Below are 16,816 nucleotides of genomic sequence, written 5' to 3'. Positions count from 1 at the left end.
GTTAATCGCGACCATGCAGCTAGCAACCTCCTCCTCCCCCCATCCTGGTTTGCTATTGTAGGTTTATTTGCCTTTTCCTGTATTACTGTTCTGAAATTTAAAACCAGCGTTGAAAGTCGGCGCGTGAAATCTTTTTAACTCCCCGTGAATGCTTGAGAGTTCTACAGTGTTCACGTGTTTTTTTAAACATATACGCATAGTATGTAAACGGCCGTCTCTGTGTCTATTCGATAAATCTGGCACCGAATCAAGGACTAAAAAAACACCTTAGTGAACAGTTTTTGCCTTTAGTAGTCCCGCAGCTTGGCTACGCTTTTCGATAACTATACAAACAATAAGAGTACATAATGAAATTGCGGTCACTGGCCAAGCCAACTAAACAAAGTTGACGCTTCGCATCCCATACGGAATCCTTGATCACAATGAGGCGAGGATTCCGTATGGGATCAGAAACGTCAACTTTGTTCAAGTGGCTAGGACAGTGACCGCAACTTTGTTATGAACTTACCACCTGACCAGACGGACTTCCGCCGAACCCTGCACTACAATAAGAGTAAACATTCCTACTGCATACGATCGTAACTGCAGCCGTTAAACTAGGGGAAGAGGGGAAGTGTTGATAACCCTCCCCGTCCACATTTATTACATAATGCAAGCAGTTAAGCAGCGTGCCAAAAACCAACTTCTAACGTACCGATGACCAAGTCTTGTTCCAAATGTCGTCCGATAAGAGGTATCGACGGGTACAAGCGAAGAGTCTCCTGAAATGTTGACGAAAAGAGGCGTGTGGTCGGCATCACTTCGTAGTTGGTATATCGCTCAGAAGCTGATTAGTGAGCAAAGTTGCTTGTAATAATCATTTCTTGTTTTCATCACTGCGTATAGTTTCGGTATATTCAGTTTTGTCGCAAGCTCACGAAAATTACCCGCAAGGCAGTCGTCTTTGCACGAATAGATTTAGCAGAGACATCCGAATGTATAGGATATAAACTTTAAAGTTGGGGAAGAAACCACGCACAATTGCGGATACAGCAAGATAGCGAAACTTGAGAAACAAGCGAAACAAGTGAAGTAATTTTGATTACCTCCAGATATTCTTACTTAATTGCCTGAATGTAAATATACCAACTAAAAAGGTGTTGCAACAAAAAACGATCCACCTTTAAACAAGATCAGTGTAACAGTGTATCAGCTAGCACGATTGTGCCCAAGTTCAATCGTGATAGCTGTTACACTGCTCAGAGGCTGCAACTTGTGGTAATGTTTAATGCTCAGAAGTGATTACAATGCTTGTTTTTCCAATCAAAGGAATGCCTGCTATTGCTACTTGGGCAGCTAGGTTAAACTGATTTGTTTTTTGTTCAGTTTTTACAAGTCAGCGCGTAAAAAAAATGAACCAACAGAGCTGGCACCCGGGGGCCACAATTGGTTTTCTTTCGTTGGCCAAAGAACTTAGACTTTGGTGTTGAATATGTACGTTTCATTGATGATTCCTTTAAAAAATGTGATTCTCACACAAACTTTCCGGGCACAGGAGCCCCACGTTTGCTGAATAACATTCTTAAAGCGGTTTGTTTATTGTTACGACACTCCGTGTGTAGAAATATATACAGGCACGTGCAGTGTACCTAAATAACCACGAAATGCTTCAAACATAATTCCTCTGCCATCGTATCTCTATCGCTCCTTCGCATCTTTTCCTTAAGAAAAATGCAAACACTGGCTTCCACAAAATATATTCTAGACACATAAGATGGTTACTGCAGGACAAGGCAATCGTTGCGTTAATGTTTAAGCTTCATATATTTGTTCGCCCTCATCACCCAATGTGTTACGAAGGAAAAAAAAGAAGTGGGCCAACCACCACAAACGGGAGAAAAGAGCGACCTCTAACATTACAAAATAGGGCTCAGCGTCTCTGTGCCACAATTTTTCAATGATCTTACCACCCTTCGCACGAGCCTCGGATAAGGGCTGGCTAGTTGGGTGAATTAGTCAAATATACCAAGTGACAATCTGGTGGCTTTTAACCACACACCACGGTGCTCTCCTGAACGGGGAGTTGTATTGGGTTATCCTTCTGCAGTGTTCCAATGCAAAGAATTGAAAACAACAGCCTTTAGGAAGATGGCAAAATAATCCTGCACTTGCGTCACGGTTTCGACAAAGTGGGATTGTAGGAGTTACGCTAAGGATTTGTTTTAAAAGTCTCTCATGCGTTGTTGCCATGTTGCTAAACCAGGAATTTTTTTTTCTTACATAAGATATTCCGCTTGTGTTAGCGAAAATTTTAAGGCGTACCATATGAACCGCACTAATTATTAATCGGTGCATCTGCTTAGGAGCCCTTGACCTTTTCTATGACGCAAAACAATAAACTTCAAACTGAAAAAAAAAAATTTTCACGCGCCTCATCGCCTGCGTTGCGTCGGCGCGTTAAACCCCACAATCAGAATCATCAGAAAAAATTTTCTCCCAATTTTAACCGTTAAAGCGCCCTATTCAATGTCGGTGGTTAGATTTCTATTCACGGCGTCGTTCTCTAAATGGAAGAATGTAGGGAAATTCCCGTGAGAGCCTGCTTGCCCAAAGAGCGTCATTGGTTCGAAATTATTTCTAGAGCCTCTTCATTGGCGTCGTAAAGCGAGCATATGAACTAATGCAATGCAATTAAAAACCACTTATCAAATAACCTCAGCGTATGAGACCAAAATACAAGCAGCACCTTGATGCAGCACTCGAGATACTTGAGCCGGTTCACGTCCGCCTTGGTGACGTCGCGGTCGCGTTCTTCACCAAAGACGTCGTCCAACTCGGCGTGAACCTTCGCCTGCTTGTCCGGGTTCAGGCCCAGCAGGTAGAATGCCCAGCTCATGGCCGACGTGGTCGTGTCATTGCCCTATGAGAAGCACACGGAACACAGGTTCTGTCAAGCTCTTTTGTACGAGTTGGCTCAATTTGAAAGGAATGAGGTGGCACGGCCGGTCTGGATCACGGTAACCATTATCAGCGGTCGGTCACAAAAATGCCTAACATTCTTCTTACTCCTCTCTCTCTCTCTCTCTCTCTCTCTCTCTCTCTCTCTCTCTCTCTCTCTCTCTCTCTCTCTCTCTCTCTCTCTCTCTCTCTCTCTCTCTCTCCCTCTCTCTCTCCCTCTCCCTCTCTCTCTCTCTCTCTCTCTCTCTCTATCTCTCTCTCTCTCTCTCTCTGTGTCTGTCTGTCTTTCGCAAGGCTAAATGAGGGAGCATCTGTTGTCCAGCACAACTAATTTGCGGCGCATAGATAAAAAATGATCATGAACGACCGGTACTTTTAAATAAATTAGACAATGGGTAATGAGATAAGGGGCTTGCATTTACAGAAACGAACTCCAAGACGATGCGTCTGCTCAACGTCATAGCCCTAAGCAGACGAAAACCGATTGCACCACGACTGGCGCTAGCGTGACGCATGCTGTATTTCCACGTGTGGTCGTCAGTTTTACAATCCGTCCACCTTCGTGCACCGTGAAAGGAATAATAGTGCCAACAATCTCAATGTTTTAAAATTCCGCTGGCCATATTAGGAAGAACATACATGGCTTTCTTTTGTAGTCCTAAAAATGAGCTACAAAACGTCTGGGTCCTGGTAGCATGCGTGCCGCAGGCACACATTGCACGTACATGCCTTTTACTAACCTCAATAGCGCCCATCAGGGCAAAATAAATGCAAGGTCGGTGCAGCATATATGCCAAAAGTAAAACGGAAACGCGACTCGGAGAGAGGGTTTGAATGCCAGGATGGAAATTGTTCGTACTGGAATAATAGTGCTCAAAGTATTGCTTCCTACATTTATTTCACTCTCACCGGTACCCCTTAAAAGAAGTATCCGAGATTTTGTTACTCGGTTTTGTTTTAAGAGCGAAGCTCTTCAGCAAATCATAATTTTTCGTGTCCGCAGTTAAAAATTCCCCCGCATTTCCCCGAGGGGGAGAATGTGAAAGTGCGAATGCACGGTTGTCGGCCCGCTTGCGGCGCTTGCGCTCGGCCCCCGCAGCCCACCGCCTCGCCGCCTTCTCTTCCATCTCTTCCATCGGGTTTGTAGTATCACGTGTACACCACGCAGTTATCAAGCCGCTATAACGCCGCTGAGTCGCCAACGCACGCCGCTGACGACGTAGTTTGAATGCGTTAAAGATATAAGGTGCGTCACTAACACTGATATCAGCCTTGCGTCCGTGGCTTGGTCGGTAGAGCGTCGCGCTGCGGCCGCAAAGTCCTCGGATCGAAACCTGGCGCCGGATGCTGTTTCTTTTTTAAATATAGAGGAGCACTGCGGACGCCGCCGCCGCCGGCGGTGGATGGTTTGGGGTCGCTTATAAAGTGCATTCTCACTTAAAACACCAAGAAATTAATTGCCGAGCGAGCGCACGTGAGCGCGGGCCTCGCGTCGACCGCCTAGTAGTTGACAAAACCAATAAAATGCCTAGCGCTCGTGTGTGCTTGCTTCGCGACGATAGCCCAGCGTCGCTTGCGCGCGCTTGCAAAGCAAAGCGTGCCCACTTAGAAAGATTGGCCAAGATTTCGGCGATCGCCCGGCAGTTTAAAAATACTGAGAAAATGCTGAGCGCTCGTGTGTGCGTGCCTCGCGGCGACCGCCGAGCGTCATCGGCACACGTTTCCAAGCCAAGCATTCCCACTTGGGAAATCGGCCAAGATTTGCCTAAAAAAAAAAAAAAACTCCAGCGCTCGCCGTCATCGTGGCAACACTTGCTCGGAATCAGAAATACGCTTAATAGCATACGACCCTCCAAGGTGATGAGCAGTGATTATCACTGCCACAAAAATGAACGAAGCTAATACTTGTAGCAACAATGATGGAGTAAAGGTCGTTGCGGCATGCAACAAAAAGCAAATCGGCTGCAATCGGGGACTTAAACCGTCGTGATGGAAGTGAATGTTGCGTACAGCTTCGCTATGTTCAATTCTTACGCCTTAGTGTGAGCTTCCCTCCATTTTTTTTTTATTTTTGCATCTTGTTGTGAAAGATGCTACTCATCGTGATTAGGGACACCATGCTAAAAAACGTGAAATAATAGGTTGCGCTACACAGCGGTGTAGCTCGGGGAATGTTGGCCACATTCAGCTCATGCGCATGATGTTAGGAAAATGTATGAATTACCAGGCTAATGATTCGTGTAGCCGCGCCTGGAAACCACCACCCACCAGAGCAGCTAAAATGTTATAGAATAAGAAAGGAGGATGAAATCAAAGGCCCGGAAGACGGGAGCATGGATTGCGAAGCAGAGGCCCATGCTTGTCACCCACGATGCGGAGTTACATGAATACTCCTCCTCCCTCCCTCCCAATTTTCGCTGACATACACTTTACGTCTTCCGTACAGATACGCCTTCCGTTTCTGCTTTGCTTTTTTGGATTTCTTTTTAAAGTGGCTATGGAATGCGTTCATTGCTACAACTGAAGAAAAGCCGGCCAAGAGCTTCTCAACCGCTGTAATGACACAATTCCAGCAGTCGAAAAGTGCCAAGACCGGGAAAGAGAGAAAAATCCTTTGAGCATGTTTCTAAGTTATCTTATTGGTATAAAACAGTAATTTGTGGCTCAGGTACCTTGCGACCCCTAATCTAACTACTGGATGTGTTGGTTGACTACGTTTTGCAAGCATTGAAGATTTCGAAACAAGTATAAAAAGGGTTGCAGGGTCCGTTTAAACACATCATCTTCGCGACAACGCATCGAATTGGCCTACATGGAAATTTTATGGAAAAATTGAATGAATACAGTTTGACCGCAAGACGAGATCAAGCAAACGAGATCAAGCTGCGACATCAAGCAATGCATGACATCCTGTTTGTCTTGCATGATGTGACAGCGCCACGGTAAGTGGATTTTCCCTGTGCCTTCGTGCTCCGGGCCTCATGCTTTGCATTTACATTACTCTTTCAAGTGTAATATTTACACTTTCAGCAGTGGCCTGGAAGAACGTACTTATTGGGGGCTTCACCACCGTACGGCACTCACCCCAAATATGATCGTATCGATGTCTTTCTTCACTTCGTCGATTGTGTAGCTGCTCTCTTCGAGGTGTTTCTTGAGCAGGTAGTCGAGAACTATGGACTCCTTGCCGATGGGTGCGTCGGTGCCGTCCTCCGCCTCAGCCTGTTCTCCGTTGAGCTCCATCTCTTGCAGCTTCTCTTTCCTCTGTTGCATAACCTTCGTAGCGGTGATGAAAAAAAAATGCAATGTATTGCGTGCTGTCCAGGCATTGACTACTTTCTTGTACGCCGTAAACTGTGATGGTGGCCTCCGATGCGTAATTCCCAAAGAAGCGCGAAATTAAATTTGAGTATCGTATTCTTTCATGCAGAGACGGTCTATAGGCTTAGTTTTGGTCTGAAGCCAGAAGAAGAAGACAACACGAGGTATTCTTTGTGGCCACATGCGTAACTACCACCGCGACATCCCACAGGTTCGAAAAGTTCGAAGCTATTTTATTCCCCCCATTAAATTAGCTAATGATACTAAGCTATTTATTTCCCGAATAAATTACCGTAGTTATCATGCACCCCTTTTTTTCTTAATACGGCATCATTTGCATGGGGTATACTTGCTCAGAACCATTTCAATTCCGCCCAGTAGACTTGCAAGGGGGCCGTGTCAAAGACCTCGCCAAGTCGTACGGGGAGCAGATGAAACACAGCTTTTTCAGTTGAAAAACCTGCAGATACGCCAATAAAGCCTTAAAAATTAAATGAAACAACATGAGATAAGGAAATAAAACTCCCATTAGCATCGGTTGAAAGGAACACTGTTGTAGATATTGGAGAGTTTTAGCTGACCGTTTATGACGGTCCGCTCCGCTCCGATAGCTAGCGGGAGCGCCATTGCGCATGCGTGGCGCGCAAAGGCGCTAGCGGCGATACCGGAGCGCGGCCCCGCTCCGCTAACCGGGGCCTCTTAGCTGACCGTCGCGGCAGCTTACGTTACCGTGCGGAAATAACCATGGCTGCCCCGCGATGCGAGCGCGCTCCCGCGAACTCCGTTTCTTTAGTTGAAACGCGAGCGACGAAATCGCGAAAGGCAAAGTTGCCACACTCCTCAACAGGCTTAGGTACGGAAGCGAAAAACGTCGACAGAAGCGCGGGGCCACTTCTATACAGCGCCGAGAAAGTCAGCCTTGTCTTGGCTATTCCAAAGTTTATCGACTTCTTTAAAATAATTTAGAACCATTAAAACGTGTAAGCGACTACATTGTTTTAAAAAGGTAAAGCGAGGCATTAAACACGGTACTTTACATTTATTGAGTGACCAAATTCCAATTCGTATCTTTACTTTGCGATGACGTTTTGGTTTGCCCACGCACAGGGCACGACCAGTGACTCGAATCATGCCCCGTCGAGGGAAATACGGTTATCGCTTAGCTAAAAGCCTTTCTGCCGCTGACGCTTCGGTTGTGCTAAGTGGGCCGTCGAAGCATAGCAGAGCGTCAAAAACGGTCAGCTAAATCTCTCTATTATCTTATTCCTTTTACCGTCAAAGTTAAAGAAAAGAAGATTGAGGGGGGTTTTCACTAATAAAGGCGTACTTTTGAGGGGGAAATTTTCTCCGTGCGCCATTCTCTTCGTGCAATTTGGGGAGATCGGCTGACACGACACTCATAAAATAACAGGTTCTGAGACCTTACTAATTGTGCAATGACGAAAAAAAGTTGACCTTAACCGCAAAGGCAAGCCTGGAAGTATGGAAGGAAAAAGCATAAATTGAAGTGCAATTTCCCGCCACATTGCTAGGGCTTAAAGTTCGGGAAGCAGCCTCAAAGTCGGAGTTGTGTTTCTTCATCTTCTGAACCTCGGAAATTGACTAAGGACCCAAATCCCCATACGGAAGGGTAAAAATATCGTATGTGTTCAAGTACAAGCGATACAAATAAAAAGAAGTAAGCTGTGTGTATATTTGCTTCACTGCAAACGGCATTGGAAAGCGACAGCGTTTCCGTTACCCTTGTCAGGAACCATGGTTATTTTTCTAATTGGGATGCCAGTTCCCCAGCAATTTCAAGAATATCTCAGATTTCAGATTATTTTTAATTACATGGCCCGTTTAAACCAGTACGACAGAAATGCAGTGCGCGCAGCGAACGTAGCAAGGTATGAATGCCGTAGGCTCGGTGGGGGATGTTTGTACCCGTGCAGATCATTCGCCAGTGGCTACGCTGTTGACCCTCTCTGGTCCACCTGTGGGCCATCAGCGGTTTTCAAATGGGGACACACCAGTGGAGACTCACGAGCGACCGAATGGTGTGTCACTATCGGTCACACAAAGGCAACCAGTAAATAGTTGAGTCACCAGTGACCCCCCAACTATTAGTTAGTCACCCACCAGGGAGCAAACCCTATTGCAACTCACCAGTAACTGCTAAAATTTCTTTTCTGGTCGTTTCTAAACACAGACAAACCGCCAGACTGAGCAAAACAGTTGACATTGATATATAATGCGTCGAAGCTTGAGAGGCGCCGCAGTGGAGGGCCCCTGATTAGTTTAGACCAGCTGGGGGTCTTCACGTGCTCCGCATCTCGAAAAACAAACATGCTCCGCATGTTTGTTTTTCGCCTCCGTCAGAAGAACAGGCACCGCAGTCGGTAAGCTAACCTGTGTTCCTGGGCTCTGCAGTAACCCTTAGGCAGTACTGCTCCGCAAAGGGTAAACAGACAGACAGACAGACAGACAGACAGACAGACAGACAGACAGACAGACAGACAGACAGACAGACAGACAGACAGACAGACGGACGGACGGACGGACGGACGGACAGACAGACAGACAGACAGACAGACAGACAGACAGACAGACAGACAGACAGACAGACAGACAGATATTTCAGTGCATTTTCTTTCAGTGTTGTCTATTTAGGATACAGCCGACACAAGAGCCGTCTTTAGATATTTTAGTGTGTAATTTAGCATGGTTATAATAAAGGTTTGAAAATACAGACTGTTACGCGCAGAGGAAGCCTGAAAACATGAAAAAATGCCAGTCACGAAACAAGCTTTTTACACCTTATCAAAGAAAAAATTCTGAACTTCCTTAATCGGTGTAGCTTCGAGCACGTGAACCTATGAGTCGCCTACATTAACAAATACAGCTGTCTCATATTTCGGGACATTTCAGGAGTTGGTACTTGGTATATAATACAAACTATAGAAGAAGTGACAACTGGACTAGTTGGTATTAGATTTGGACCATCGTGAAGGTAGCGCATTTACACTCGGACACTGATAAAACGATAAGAGGGGCTGATAAAACGGGTAAAGGTGGGCACACGCGCAATGCGTGACGATATAGCACCGGCAGAGAAGAAATTTCCTGCGGTACTCCCATATGTTCACAGGCTGTCCCACGGTTTGAAGAATGCTGCGCGTCGCTTTGCTGCAAAGGTTGTCTTTTCAGCACCCAACAAATTTAGCAAAATTTGTGGATCTGTTGATAGAAAGCTCAAAGGCATGTCGCGTGGCGCCGGAAAGGGTTGCGGAGTGAAGCATGTGTCACCTTTTGTACCATGCAAAACGTGTGTTGCCTACCTTACACCATTTCACTGTGGTCATGTGTATATAGGAAAGACAAGTAGGTGTATTAATGTTAGGTTGTTAGAACAGAAACGGTCTTTAGGGGGGGGCACCTACTCGCACGTGGCTCAGCACGTTTCAGAGTGCAAATGCGAGCCTGCGTTCCAGGAAACAAGGAAACTATCTTTACACAGGGACAAGTTGACCCACGAGATTATCGAGGCATATTATATAAGAAAAAAGGGGCAGTGGTGCTTTCGTGTGCCGTCAATTCATTTAGATGAAAGTGAGTTTGAATTTTTAAATCGCTCTTTAGCGTAAATATAAAACACGCGCCTTCATCCACACAGTTTGTTCGTGCCTGTCACGTTTTGAAAATAACACGACGAGCTGTGGCGTATGTATGATGTGGGGTCACGTGGGTTAGGTTTTAGTATTCAAATGCGTGTCTGTTCTAATAAAAAACCAGTTGCGAGTCAGCACTGCGGTTAGTCGTCTCTTTTCTTAGTGACCGTGTGTAAGTGCGCTAAGTTCAAGATGTTTGGAATACCGATTAAACTAACAGAAAACGTGGCCAGGGGGTTTCTTAAAAAACTATTGGTAGGCGATTTTCGCAACGAAACAACCCGGTTATTCCGTAATTCCACTGTGAAAGGGGAGAATGAAAACGTAAGGCAACTTGAAAATTGACTGAAGGGCGTGATATTTCAGAAATTCGCCCTGCGAGTGCTTCCAGTGGAGTTAGCATAGAAAATGGGCGCATCAATTTAGATGATCTTGTTCACTATTTTATTCAAAGTACCGCTACGTTCACAAGTACGTCTGTGTTCGAGTGCGCGCTAGTTTTTTGTGGTCTATTTATGAGCCAAGGCGCTAATGAACGCGTCCCAGCTAATGGGAAATGTAGTGCGCTGCTTTTTTACACGGCTTTCTGATGACAGCTGGGCTTTCGCACAGTGAGCCAAGCGGTGCTCTCGCAGTGAAATGAGCAGCGCCCTGGCATGCATACATACACACACAGGTAACACAGCCACCTAGGGTAATAGAAAAGCATGCAAGTAAGCTTCGCGCCCGATGTAGAAGTCCGACTTGCTTGTTTGCTTGATTGCCCGCTTGCTTTCTCGCTGGCCCGCTTGCTCACTGGAAGGGTTTATTTTAGTATTACATGCCCTCGATGACTTTCAAAGACCAACCGCCACCTTATTTGCGGAAGAAAGGGGGAGGAGGTGAAATCGCTTAAGATAGACCAAGGAACACACAGAGTAATTGAGATGTTCTGGCGCTCTTTGAGTATAAATCTCCATCCCACTAAAGAGCCTCCAATTATGAAGCAAAAAAAAAAAACGTTCTGCAGAACATTGACTCGAAAAGCATGTTCGCGGGTGCTTGCGTTTACGTATCGCGCAGGTTTCAGGAATCTGTTTTTTGTTTTTGTTCGTTTTTCTGGCAATACAGGCTACGGCGAATATATTTTCATTCATTCGTCCAGCATTGGGAAGGGAGAAGGACTCACACGTGGGCTAACTTACATTTGGCAGACTCTTTAGATACCGGTGCGTATATCTTTATGTTCTCAAATAATTAAGTGTTCACCAAGTTGTCACTGGAAAATTGCCCCTAGCCGTCTCTTCAACACAGGAACCATGATATTCAAAAACATCAAATAACTGCCTTTTAAACACAGCACAGTTAAGCACAGCAAATAACAGTTAAGCACAGCATAACTGCCTTTTAAACACAATACAGACACGCGATAAGAAAACGGGCAGATCAAACATTGTTATTATAGATACAGTCTATCTTAATTGTTTGACAAGCAGCACAGAAGAAATACTTCCACCCGACCTGATAGAAAACAATGGTTGAAAATGGCTTACAGAAAGGCTGAACTTCTCCATGTCAAGAAGGGTCTCTTTGAAGACACGCCCCTCGTATGTCATATCGTATATCTGCTGTATCCATGTCCATGGCCGGAATCCTCGTACGGTGATCAGGAAAGACAATCTAAAGGAATTGATCGAAATCGTTTGTTTTACTTGTTAAGGCTTGTGCAATTGATACAGTATGAACGCTTGGCACGAGCTGCTTTACTGCTCCGGTGCAACTTCCAAAGGAAGTGCTGCGTTATACGGAGCTGAATTTTGACGTCAAACACGAAAATTTTAGGGGCGAAGATAATTTTTTTTGCCTTCCCTCCAGCCTACACTCCAATGCAATCACGTGGTTCCCCTTCGCCACAATGCAACAAACTGAATGCGGCCAATGACAGCGACGTGCATACAATTTGACTCCAAAATGTGATCTGCGCAGCGGCACTGCGCAATGCAGGACGTTATGCTTGCACTGTATGATGACACAGTGCGATGCAAAGTTCTGAGTCAAATTGTATACTCGACATTTTCATCCGCCGAAATTTCATTGTTAGCTGCATGAATTGGTAAATCGAGTGCGTTGTCGCGAAGCTTAAAGAGACCCTGCAACACTGTGGATAAGCTCTTTCACTTTTTCCTTCGCGTCTGGAACCACTGCGAAAGCTATAGTTATCGCCAACACGGAGCGGCACTGCGTGATTTGTTCGTCGCACCAGATACGCCTTCCATTTCTGATGTTTTAAAGCAAAGCTTTTTACCTCTACCCCCCAAGGGTTCTTTCGCGACCGTTGGTGTCACCAGAAAACTCCAGCTAACAAATAAAAGAATTTACTGGCAACGCCGGGAATCGAACCTGGAACTAATAGACTAACAAAGCGAGAGCCCGTTGTCTTACCGATTTAGCTACGAGCCCACACGAAGACTGGGAAGACAGGTGGTGTACTAACCGAGCACATCTACGGGTTTATCCCCTGCGTTCTCGCTGAATGCCACGTGAAAGCGTCACGCGACCAGTCACGCCCATCTAGCGGCCCTGTGCGCACCTTACTCATGTGCTAAGAGTTACAAAAATTAAAGGAAGCTCACACCAATGCATGACATCTCACTTCTACTACGCCAATGTGCTAAAGCCTGTGGCATCCAGTGTTCACGTAAACAATCACAGCTCCTTGTCATCCGCCCTCACGCCAAACCAAGAAATACACTCAAATAATCCTTGATGGCCAGGCCATCACTCCAAGCCCCAGCATCAAGATCCTAGCCGGACCTACATCTCGAGGCTAACATCAGGAGTGACGTCTCCTTGCAGCGCCTCAAAAACAGCATTAATCAAATCATACACATGATCAGGCGAGTTGCCACCAAAAAGCGAGGCCTAAACGAATCCGGTACCTTTCGATTAATTGAAGCTTTTGTCCTCTCGAGAGTTACTTACGTCAACCCCCTGTCTTCTTCTAGACAAGGAAGACATAGAGACGCTTTATATAATGATTAGAAAGGCGGTCGAGCAGGCCATTGGTCTTCTTATGAGTGCGTCCACACAGAGGCTGCTTAGCACGGGGCTCCACAACACCGTGGAAGAGCTGATATAAGGCCATCTTTCTAACCATAAGGTCCGACTCAGAACTGCGATGGGTAACCGCATGCTTCACCAGATTGGCTGGGCAGCCCAGAATGTCACTCCGCTTGACGTACTCCCAGACTCTTGGCAAGTAAAACTAAAGATGCTCCCTTTGCTTAGAAATATGAACCCCTCACATGACGAGGGTCACCGAAAAGCACGGGCTCAAGCGCTAAACACCACCCTCGATGGGAATCATGCAGTTATCTACACAGACGCCTCCAAACATCGAGGGCAGCAATACGCCATTATCGTGGCTACCTTCAGAACCAACCTCCTTGCGTGTACCTCTCTTAGGACCCAAGAAATGACGCCAGCAGAAGAGGCAGCCATCACCTTGGCTCTCGCTCAACCAGGGGTTCGGAGGGTAGTCATTGATTCCCAGCAAACCTACTGGAATTACCAGTAGGGTTGGGTGTCCTGACCTGCACTGCGCGTGCTAAAAAACCACTCCCCAAACGGTTTCATTCAGCTAATCTGGACACCCCCCTCACACTTCAATGGAGGACAACAAATACGCCCACCCAACAAGCCTGTGCTTTTACTTCCCATGCTATGGAGCTGCACGAGGTCAGTCACCCGCTTGTCACGTTCAGGGAGATAACCCAGCATTATCGCATTCTGAGACAGACCGTACCTTCGCCTTACCCTGACCTTTCCAGAGAACAACAAACTACCCTACGGCTTATACAATCCGGGCTCCTTCCCACAGCCAACGCGTCTTCACTTAACGCATCCGAATCGCTACGACGCTGAATGTAAATTTTGCTCAGAAGTAGGAACACTCCGCCCCGTAATCGGGGTGTGCGGCTTTAGCCTTGAGCACCCTCCTCTCTTTCCGTCAACTACCCAACCAGAGCAATGGGAGATGCTGCTCTCCAGGCCCTCTCTACCTACCCAGCTTCAGCGGATGGACAGAACACAGGCGCGCGGACTGCATATGGGCCCCACGGAAGAAGGAATCACTCCCCAGGGCTGCACTCTGGGCCGTTCAGAAATCTGAACAGAAGTATTTCTTCCCCCTGCTCCTTCTCTGCCGCAAATCTCGTCGCCTCCGTCCGCGGCGCAGAGAAGGAGAAGACAGATCGTCTAACACCGGGTTGGAGCTTACTTTAATTTTATAAAAAAAGTTTCCACTCTTGTGCTACACCAATACAACTCAACCAAACACCATTCATGCTTCATGCATTGATTTAACCTTAACAAGAATGTCTCTTTGAAGTAATAAATGGTGTGGTTAAGTGCATTTCACTTCTCTCTGGTTTTGCTATTTGTAGAGCGATGTGAGTGAATTTAAGTGACGTCGCATGGGTAATCGTTATGGGTGCCGTTTACAGCTTTGCTTTCCAACCACATTCACGGGGGGGATTGGCGCGATTTTTTTTTGTGGCTTTATTTTTAAAGTTGATATCGGAAAGCGTTCATTGCTGCAACTGAAGGAAAACCGGTGAACAGCCGCTACATGGCCTTAGTGACGCAATTCGGGCGCTCGAAGAACGTAAGACCAGGAAAGAGAGAAGAATCTTTTGAGCGAGTTTCCAAGTTATCTGATGGGCATAGAGCCGTAATTTTTGGTTGAGGTACTTTGCGAACCCCTAATCTAAGTACTCGGTGTGCTGGGTGACTACGTTTAGCAAGCACTTAATATTTCAAAAAAAGTTGGAAAAAGTGTTGCAGGGTATTGTCTTATACTGCGTGCTGAATAGGTGATACGAATGCAGAACATAAAATTGTTCTTCAATTAAGTTTGAAAATATGTAACGAGAACAATGACACACATTATTTGGCTTTGACGCGAAATTCTAAAAGCCAAGAACTTACAACTGCAGCTGTATCTAAATGAGGGAAATACTTTCTTGTTTTCTGAATACGCCTTGTTAAGAGTTACGCCAGGAGTAAAAATGTTCACTGTCATCATCACTTTTGAACGAACAAATGCAATGTAATTAATCTGAGGGCTTTCACACATATACATATATCTGCATTATCAATAGGCCAAAATCACTTTGCCCACTTCTCTTTTTAGTTACCGGGGGTTTACCTGTTAAGGTTTTGACCGAAAGGGTTGCCCGCGTCCGTCTGCATGCCCAAAACTGTTCCCATGGAGACTCCTGTCAGAGGACAACAAACGTGTGCGCAGATGAAATAGTCAATTTGGGATATGTTCTTTATTCATATATGACATTCTTAACTTTTCAAAAATCATCTACTATAAAACGACGCTTCGGAAAGGTGTTTTTTCATTCACCATTTAAGGGTAACGCAAACGAATTTGCAGAGAGGATAGTTTTTTATCAGTAAAAAATCTCTCGGTTTACATGTACCTATTTATTAGACGCTAGTAGTAGCAAGATATTAATATTAAGTATAGGATTCCAGGCTACAGCGTTTGTTTAAAAAAAATTTCTCAGACCTAAAGTCAAAGTTACAAGTAATAACTGATCTGAGGCGTGCGAAACTACAGCCATAGATAAAATACAGTGAGATTTTGGTAATATTTCGGGAAAAATTGAGACCCCAGCCCTCCACATCGACGTAACTGTAGGGGAGCTCTACAAAACTTGAAACCTGAAGCTTTGAACACCGCATTTTGCCAATGCCCACAGCTACATCGTTTTTAAGGCTGCCAAGGCACGCAGTGAATTCCTTGCACTAAACTTGTTCAAATTTCATTCGTCGTCCATGTGGAAGTTCTGTGGCTCAGGACTATGTCTCACATAAATGCACGTACCGAAAATGCCCTGTTTCAATCCGACAAACCTAAACCACGACAAAACTTTGAAACCTTAGAGTTGAAATTTGGAAAAAGTGCGCAAGCATTTTTTGTAATTTTTCGCGAGTATGATCACTGAATAGGGCTGTTACTACAGGACTATTTATTGCATTAAAGGCTTTTTTTATTATTAAAAAAGCCCTAAGCGCTTTTATGAAGTCTCGTCACGGGTTACGGACGGACGGATGGACGGACGTATTTATTGTCGCCAAAGAATGTGTGCGCATGAGAAAGGTCGGAGCTACGTTTGCGGAGCATCAAATACGAGCTCGGAAAAGCGTCCGTTCGCCGCTCGGAAACAGGGGACAGCAAAGGGCGCGCTGCCAGAGGGGCGTGGCGCTTACTGCCGATGATGTCGAGCGTGAGGTGCTGCATGAGCGGGAAGGTGGCCAGCGCCTCGTCGGGCTTCTCGTCCACGTGCTTCTCGAGGATCTTGATGAGCACGTTGCCGTTCTCGTTGAAGTGGCCCATGTAGTTCTCCAGCACGCGGAAGTGGAAGGCGGGCGTGAAGAGGCGCCGCTTGAACCGCCAGATGTCGCCGGTGCTGCACGAGGCCCAATGGGAGCACGTGTTACCGGTGTACCATTTCATGACAGGCACGCTTCGTAAGGTCTATTATTTCTTTATCTAGTTGTTTCTCTCTGTTTTTATTTTCCCCTCCTGTTCGTCGCTTATTTACCCTTCTAACTTTCTGAGTTTTTATTTTCTTGACCAACACAACTGGAGGGGGACCTAATCATCCCTATCTATGTATGGACAAAATGTATTATACCTACTAGCCAATCTGAACTGCAATCAACGCTTTGCAATGAGAAAATTTGAGTTTCGGAGTTGGTGGTCCGTTTTGCATTCCCGCGCCAACAACTGAGACAAGAATAAAAGGCAGGAGGGTGAACGAGGCGCTGACCTACAGCTGATTCATTCAAGGAAAAAGTAGAAAAATAACAGAACTACAAAACAGGAAAATGAAACCTCGCCAAAAACCATG

At 45.7% G+C, this 16,816-nt stretch overlaps 1 protein-coding gene across 1 annotated transcript in view; it reads right to left on the bottom strand.

The window, feature by feature from the left end:
* The window catches only part of LOC144172663 (cytochrome P450 4V2-like), a 60,747-nt gene that overhangs the window by 12,829 nt on the left and 31,102 nt on the right, over positions 1–16,816 (bottom strand). The window contains exons 4-9 of the mRNA XM_077701303.1: positions 16,173–16,372; positions 15,097–15,166; positions 11,441–11,567; positions 6,022–6,213; positions 2,726–2,899; positions 695–761 (exon numbers count right to left, since the gene is read on the bottom strand). Coding sequence (XP_077557429.1) covers positions 695–761; positions 2,726–2,899; positions 6,022–6,213; positions 11,441–11,567; positions 15,097–15,166; positions 16,173–16,372 — 830 coding nt within the window. The remainder of the gene's footprint in view (positions 1–694; positions 762–2,725; positions 2,900–6,021; positions 6,214–11,440; positions 11,568–15,096; positions 15,167–16,172; positions 16,373–16,816) is intronic.

Source organism: Haemaphysalis longicornis, unplaced genomic scaffold, assembly GCF_048455015.1.
Source record: "Haemaphysalis longicornis isolate Haplotype H1 unplaced genomic scaffold, Haemaphysalis longicornis Haplotype H1 scaffold_25, whole genome shotgun sequence".
NCBI classification, from domain to species: Eukaryota; Metazoa; Arthropoda; class Arachnida; order Ixodida; family Ixodidae; genus Haemaphysalis; species Haemaphysalis longicornis.
This window is presented reverse-complemented; position numbering and strand designations above follow the sequence as displayed.